This window comes from Protopterus annectens, chromosome 9.part0 (assembly GCF_019279795.1).
Source record: "Protopterus annectens isolate FY-2018-M chromosome 9.part0, PAN1.0, whole genome shotgun sequence".
In the NCBI taxonomy this organism is placed as follows: Eukaryota; Metazoa; Chordata; order Ceratodontiformes; family Protopteridae; genus Protopterus; species Protopterus annectens.
The window spans coordinates 1,030,133,129-1,030,141,562 of record NC_056743.1 but is presented as its reverse complement, the minus strand read 5'-3'; the positions used below and the strand labels follow the sequence as shown (position 1 = coordinate 1,030,141,562).

General features: G+C 40.5%; 1 protein-coding gene across 1 annotated transcript in view; it reads right to left on the bottom strand.

The window, feature by feature from the left end:
- The window catches only part of SIKE1 (suppressor of IKBKE 1), a gene marked incomplete at its 5' end in the record, with an annotated part of 136,978 nt that extends 131,165 nt beyond the window's left edge, over positions 1 to 5,813 (bottom strand). The window contains 1 exon segment of the mRNA XM_044083821.1: positions 5,714 to 5,813. Within this exon segment, the coding sequence (XP_043939756.1) occupies positions 5,714 to 5,813 (100 nt within the window).
- Positions 5,814 to 8,434: the final 2,621 nt, after the last annotated feature.

Below are 8,434 nucleotides of genomic sequence, written 5' to 3'. Positions count from 1 at the left end.
GTGTTGGGCCTCTCAACCCCATTAATGGTGCATGTGGACATATGTGTATTTGTTAATCTGCCATTGCTATCTATAGATGTATGGCCATATATACCTATACAGATTTTATATATATATATATATATATATATATATATATATATAATCTGCTACCATATACATAACTATGTCCGTATATACCTACATAGATATATATATGCGTACACATATGCAAAATACTGTGTATATGTAGACATATAGGTGTAAACACATATGTGTCGATTTAGGCATATGCATGTACATATATAGTGATATATATGTATATAGAGTTAGTAAAACAAACTCTCTCTCTCTCATATATATATATATATATATATATATATATATATATATATATATATATATATATATATATATAGAGAGAGAGAGAGAGAGACACAGAGAGATATACACACATATAGAAATGTTGTATCTGTTTAGATTGTAATATAGTTACACACACACACAGACATCTAGGTGTTGGTATACATTCTCTGTACTATTGCATGACAGGACTGGATGATATGTTTCTGAAAACATTGGATTTCTGTGCATCTGTCACGGCTTACTGGTACATCACTTTGTCTACGGTGTGCAGGGTCCTTGGTTTGAGCCTTGCAAAAGCTGTTTATTTTGTTGGCGGGCATTGGATACAGAGTGATTAAAGCACTTTTAAGCAGTTGTGAGTGGGTTTGCGCGGGTTTGCTCAATGGCAAGCATTGCTAACCTCCGCTTATGTTTTCTCACACTCAGTTAGCTTCGGAATTGCTCAATCTGTGTAGGCATAGCTTACCCCCACGCAAACCCGCTTACTGCTGCTTAAAAGTGCTTACTGCCGCTTACCCCCGCGCTAATTTCTTTAAAAGAAAAGAAAAAGGGGTTGATGGGAAAGTGGTGAAAAAAGGGGCACAAAGAGGGTAAGACAGTAGGGAAAATAACTAGGCATGTGCAGGAATGGTATAGGAAAGGTCCACAGCTGCCCATTTCTTCTACAGCTACAGCTGTGCATATACACTGAATTTGGAGGTACATTTGTACCCTCAAACCCTGGGAGAGGGGTGAGGACAACATATATTCATTGTGATGTCAATTACACCAGATTACATGTGTCCAGTGGACACGTGTGAAAAATGAAAAGCTATGTATGGGGCGAGATTTTTTTGTGGTAACAGATTGACCTTTTTCTTTTTTCAGGTGAGAGCGGGATGTTGGGGAAGGGGTAGTAGGTATATTTGGGGAGGTAGGTTGGGTAGGTTAACAGACAAGACAACAAAACGCATACAGGGGCGGTATATGACATGTGGGGGGTAAACACCTTGGATGGGGAGGGGTGTTTGGAAGTCGCAAGCCCATGAGCCCCCAACTGGAAACAGTGGGACTGAGGTCCCCACCCATCAGCAGTCAACACTGCACCTTCACGGCCCCAAAAGTGGCTGTGCTGGGGGCTGTGTAGGAGAGGCAGGCTCACCCTCTAATTGCTCCGCTCGGCCCTCAAGCTGGTGTAGCCAGTCTCGAAACTCCAGATCGAGCTCCTTACGCACCACGGCCTGGACATGTTGATGGGCAACAGGTTCCCCTCCTCGCCCACTCCGAGGGGGGCGAGCCCCATCCCCTGCGCAGTGGTTACACCCGAAGGTGGTGCAGGGCCCATGGAGGAGGAGGTCCCAGATGTGCTGGTGCCTGGTGCCATGGCCAACTGAGGTGGGACAGGTGGGTCCGCTGGGACCGGCTTCCCATACGAGCTATGTTGTAGCAGGTTTATGACAGGTATGGGTTAGTAACAGTCGAGAGCATTCAGGATTAGTTATAACAGCATGCATAGGCATTCCCATTAACCCAAAACACCAGATTTAACAGTTACAGAGCAAGCAGAACACATGCATATATGGAACAACAGTGGCGATTACAAGAGCATGCAGGTTTCATTGATGGCAAAAGACCACCAATATGGGTGTATTTTAACATGGCACATGTATAGAAACAGATGTGAATATTTATAAACCATTTGAGGAGTGTCATTGGGTTATTTTGCACATATGGTAGGGGTGAGAGAGAGTTTAATTAATAACTAATATATCCTTGTAGTTTCACAACATTCTTAGTCACTGCAGTGATCTTTCCCTTACATGTATTATTACACTACCCAATGGCCTTATATTGTACACAGGTATGTTTATAGATTATTATATATGTGACCTGTGTCTTACATACAGGCGTGACAAGATGCAGGTGTTAATGCAACATATGTTGAGAATTGCTGTCATACACTTTTGGGTGAGGTGCTAGAATGACAGGTTTGTTTTCATATACATTCTATGACTATGTACACGTTTGACTATCAGTGACTGTCATTAATGGCTACCTACATTTCTTGGACCATCACACTGATTTTTCAGGGGAGCGGGGTACTAGGCTGGTGATATGGGCCATTTATCTGGACAGATTTGGGGTATGAATATGCATATAACTTCAATTTGAACATTCTAGCACATTCTGTAAAGTTGTTGGGTGTAATTATGCATACAGCTTTCTATCTGAACATTGTTACAAAATCTGTACAGTTGTGGGGTATGGTTATGCATTCAACTTAGTAGTACTTACAGGATTCAAACCCCTGCTGTGTGTGACAAAACTTATAGCTAACATCATAGTACACTGTGCCATCAGGGAACTGATGTAAAGCTTTCTACTGTTTTCTATCTAGGTCTCCCTCAATTGTATAATATGACTGACCTCTTGGCACTTCCAACATTGTTATGCAGGACTTCATACACATTTTTATCTGCATACCACAGTGTTGGTGACACTGCTTAAACTACAACAGTACTATTTATAGTATACAACAGTTCGCCAACATATGACAGAAGAGTAAACAGAAGCACTCCAGGGGTTATATACCTTTATTCACAGACTATTACACATTTACTTCTACTGGTACAACACTTTCTGAGGCTCTTATATTTGTTCCATAGTATACACAAGCTAGGCAATTCTTAACTACTTAGTGGAAAGAGTACTTGCTCAGTACTGGGGCATTAGCCATCTCCCAAGACTCCTGGATCCACTGTTCCAGTACATCCCTACTCCACCACTTCAGGTCAGCATGGGTGGTGTCTGACATGCTCACCAGTCCAGATGATACCTGTGGCACTGGTGAGGTCACGGGTAAGACTGCCCCAGGCCTCCGTTTTATACTGCAAGCCCTGGTACTGGCCCTGCAGTAGTCTCTCCTCATGGTGTTTTACCAGGAGCCATACCAGGAGTTTTGACTCATGGATGCCCCAGCACTGCACTCTAAAATGAGTGCCTTCACCCACACCAGCCATTCTGCCTGCAGTAGGAAGCTACTACCAATTATGAAACGTATTCCCGCCTGTGTGGTTTAAATACAGCCAATTACCCGCACTTTTCCATGATTGGCCGGCTTTGAAAAGGCTAAGCTATGGGCACACCTGCTTACTTAAGTTTGGCAGTGCTTAAAGGGGTCTACCGCTAGGCAGATTGGATTGGCTCCCCTACACATTGCTTACTCTTACTAAGTTGAGCTGTGCTGTGGTGAGCATTGCTTAATAGTTAATTTAGACTATATTTGCCTTTTGGCAGGGATTTATTCTTCATTACTGGTTATATATGTGTCTGGTATCCATGACTCATGTGTACATACACTATATAGGGACCTGGGGACTTCTACACTTTATAACAATAACACCTCACATCTATGCTTGCTGCAGTACTCCAGTTCACATATTTATGTTACGTAGTAGATTATACCACTTCACACTGTACATTGATTCAGTCCACATGTTTGGTTTGATTTTCCTGTGGAGAGCATTAGTTTGCTGATACCTCATCCTTCTGTATTGCTATGATGGCTTAGTGATCGACTACTGTTGACTATATAGTGTACAGGGTCCTGAGTTAGATCCTTGCAGAGGCAGTTTATTTTGTTGTTGGGCAGAACATAGGCCATTGGGTACAGAGTGATTAAGGCACTTTAAAACAGTTGTATGCAGGTTTGCACGATGGTAAGCACTACTAACCTCCAGTTACAGTTTCTTATACTCAGTTAGCTTCTACTTTGCTTAATCTGTGTTGGCAGTGCTTACCCCCCACACAAACGCACTTACATACACTTTCTAGTGCTTATATATGCTTGTGCAAACTTGCTCATTAGTGCCTTATTCATTATGACACTGACACTTCACATGTGCATTTAATGCAGTACTCCAGTCCACATTTAAATTTTATTTAGTAGGTTATACAGCAAACAATGTCAAAAAATGTTCATATACAGATTTCACATAGAAAATTGAATGTGCTGCAGTGGGACTCTAACCGGGAATGCCTGCTCATTAGACGGATGCTCTGACCACTACACTATTGCTGTGCTGCTTCATTTGCATGTCTTCCTTGTTATCCTCTTCAGCCTTTTAAACTGCTTTAACCATAGCTAATCAATGGGCAATCCCACGCACCTATGGTTAGCTGTACTCAGGGTTTTAAAAATAAAATATAAAAGGGTTTCTTCATTTTATTTATATGTACTATTCCTGTTGTACACATGGGGGACTGTTGGTGGGGATAGATTAGTGAATCCGAGGGTCTATGTATGATAATTAAGAATATTAACTTATGGTTAGGTGTTGAATCTGACAAGTCTACAGAATTTCCCAAGCTCACTGAACAAATACACAAAAGTCATTCTTTACGTTTTAAGAAAAATTGAATATAATAATACAATTGTCTATTAGGACTTCAATGTTTAACCTGACTCAAAAATTCTTTGAGAAAAAAGTTCCTGCTGATCAGAAATGCCTTATTGTGTAGGTCCCTATCAGATCAGCAAAAAATCAGTTCAGCGAAAGGCATTTTCAGAGTACTTACATTGAACATGCTGTTCAACTGTCCATACCGAGATCGCTGTGCAGTGAGGATAAGAACATTTGCCCTTTCCCCACTGTAGTGTGATCTCAGAGTTGGTATATATAATTAGTGGGGGGTGTGGGGGATGCAGCCCCTCACATGAGGGCAATTCGATGAATGGCATTTCCAGTGCAATGCAGGTCGCTGAACTGATGGTTTGATGTAAAGATATACACCCTCTCATGCTTTATAGGAAAATACAGCACAGAGAGGCTAACAGGCCAAAGAAATTAACGCGTTCTTTTTCGTCTTCCTGGAAGTTTTAATGGAAAGCCTGAGAAACAACATGCATTGCAGCAGTTTCTTCAAAATAATTATTTGAAATCAAGAAAATAAATTTTGGAAGGAAAAAGATACATTTCCTGCTCTCTTCTTGCACCCAAACTCTGGCAATCCCTCTTCCCTCCCCTAAAATAAGTCTCCTCTTTCCCCATTTTCAGATCACAACTCAAAGAAACCGCCATCAGAAATCTGACTGAAAGTGCTTTCCTCTGGACACATCACCAAACTCCTTCCTCACCTACATCACTTCTGCTTCTACCCTCTGTTCTTACTAGCTGCACCCCCTCTCATACTACTCTTGTTAGTAAATACTGTTCCAATTGTGTATAAAATTCTGTACATTCTAGGACTATTCTGTACTTGTGAATTTGTTCCATTTTATTTTTGTGAGGTTTTTTTTTTATCTTGGCTTTGTCTGCAAATGGTCTATTATCATCAATTTACTGGCATGGTAGACAAACCAACTAAATAAATAAATCTTGACACAGACCTTGGTTCTCCTGCTGCAGATCTCGAATCTGTGTATTCTCCTGAGACAAAAGAATGTGAGGTTTGTACTTGGACATGTCTTTCAGGTATGAAACGTCTTCCTAAAAAAGGAAAATAAATAAAACATTACACAGCATCCAATAAACTAAACAAATACCCAAATGTATTATATTGTATTTTGGGCAACCTTAGCTATTTTAAACAATAATGGATTTAAATCTGTAATCCTAGTTAGCAGTGCTTATGCTAGAAAAAGACTAGTGCATTCTGAACAAAGATTCATGGATACGATTTTCTGTAGATGCAGTGTGGAATTCGTGTCCTAGTTCGGAATTCCAGTGTCCTAGTTCTTCTGTGTAGAATGCATAGTATTTAAAATGAGGTCTATTACAGCTCAGCAGTCTGCTATTACTTAATCATTTTATGATTGTTTTACCTCAAGTTGGTAAATAAAATAGTAAGACAAGGAAAAAAAGCTATAAACAGCTGAAATACTGAGTAACTGAAATCTATGACACCAAATCCAAGATTACTTTCCCAAATGGACTATGTGATCAACCATACAATCAACCACCATTGCAACAGGCCATCACAGATCTGCCTTTTTCTGTGATGTTATTAGCATTGCTTTATTACACTCTTGTTAGCAGGGTCTGGATAAAGGCACAAGCTTGTAAGAGAAACAAAAAACAAACATAAACATCCAAGAAGGCATGGAAGACACTGCAAGACACATCAAATTTAATATAAACAGATAAGCACTTTTGTGTTTACACAATAAAAAGACTACAGATAAAAAAAAACACACACAACAACAGAGTATTTCAAATCCACACTGTGAAGTCACATGACCGGTAGTTGTGTTCTTAAAGTTACAATGTGCCATTTAACAAACGTTTAAAAAACAAACTACCTAATCTCAAAGCCATCTGAATAAAAATCATCTACATAAAAGTAATATAATAACAGTCATAACTAAAAAGTACAGTTGTGTAAAATCTTACCAGAATGGTAGATGTCCTTGCCTTCACTGCTGCAGTATGCCTAACTATATGGGGATTCCCTGATGTTAGGCCAGTCTTCTGAATTTAAAAGGTATGCTGAACATTACCATACACTCCCTGTTTAACGCAGTGTATAAAGGTCATGTTCATGCCTACCAAAACAGAACAGATTTTTCCTGGAGGAACATCAGTCCAAGGAACCCAAGAGGTAACCTGTACATCCAGGAAAGCAAAGAACTAGGGGGGTTGAGGGAGGGAGCGAATATGGCAGCAGTGAAGGCAGACACATCTACCATTATGGTAAGATTTTAGATTTTACACAATTGTACTATGTCCTTACATTTACTACTGCAGTATTCCTGACTATACTGGAGAGTGCCAAAGCTCAAGGGGAAACTTGGGAGGAGGAAGGGGCAAGGGGCAGAAGAGGCCCCTAAAGATTTATGAAGAAATGAACTAGCAAAACCAGCCCTATCTCTAGAGATACCATCCTACTTGTAGTGCTTGGTAAAAGTATGCACAAAAGTCCAGGTAGCAACTAGCTTCAAGAATAGAATTACTATCTAAGCCATTGAAAAAAGAACCAGAAGAAGCTACAGCTCTAGTAAAATGAGCCTTAATTGAAAAAAAGAAGGCTCTCACCATGAAAAAAGTGCAACAAAAGGAAATATCAAGAAATAGTTTGCTTGGATACAGCAAGCCTCAAAGATCTAGGATGAAAAGAAACAAATAACTGATCAGATTTTCCAATAGCCTTGGTCATATCCAAATAAACTCAAAATTGCCTATGCATGTCCAAAGTATGTAGCACCCTCTCACTGTCAGTTTAGGGAGAGGGGTAAAAAGCAGGAAGATTAATAGACTGATTAAGTGATTGTAAGACCACTATCCTCATGAAAAAAATAAAAAAAAATGAGGCTAAGCCATAAGGGGCTGCAACTCAGACACCTGTTTGGCAGAAGCAAGTGCTAACAAAAGAACAGTCTTCCAGGAGCAACGCTGTAAGAAAGCTGAAGCAGCAGACACAAAAGAAGCCAGAGTCGGCTTCTCCAAAACAAAATTAAGATCCCAGGGACAAGGATCAGGCTTCCTGGGAGGTCTAATATTAAGAATGCCATTAAGGAATGGTTTCACCTCCAATCTAGCAGCTAAAGGAGAAAAAGGCAGACAAGCAGAGATAACCAATAGGTAGGCCTTAATAGAAGAATAGGCCAAACCAGCATTGAGCAACTCACACAAATAAGAGAAAACCAAAGGAGCATCCACAGTAAGTGGGTCCAAATCACGAAAAAGACACCAAATAGAAAACCTCTTCCATTTAGATAAGGATTTCCTAGTCATAGGTTTCCTGGCCTCCTGCAGGACTTGCAGCATATCCCCAGAAAAAAAGTTGTCTATGAGGAATCAAAATCCTATCCCCCACAGTGTCAGTTGAAGCATGGACAGGTGGAGATGGATAAGAGATCCCTTGTCTTATGTGATTAAATCCACCCTGTGAGGTAACTTGCGATGGCTGCCCCTGGCTAGATGCAGAAGAGGGAACCAGTGCAGTTGCTGCCAAAAGGGAGTCACCAGAAGAATACCAGGCACCCAGCATTACTGCAGCACAGGTTAAAGTTGCATTGTCCAAGGCCAAGAATACAGCTTCCATGGGACCCAATAATATCCCTGGCTGTTTTTTACATGAACTACAAAATGAACTAGCACCACATCTGGAT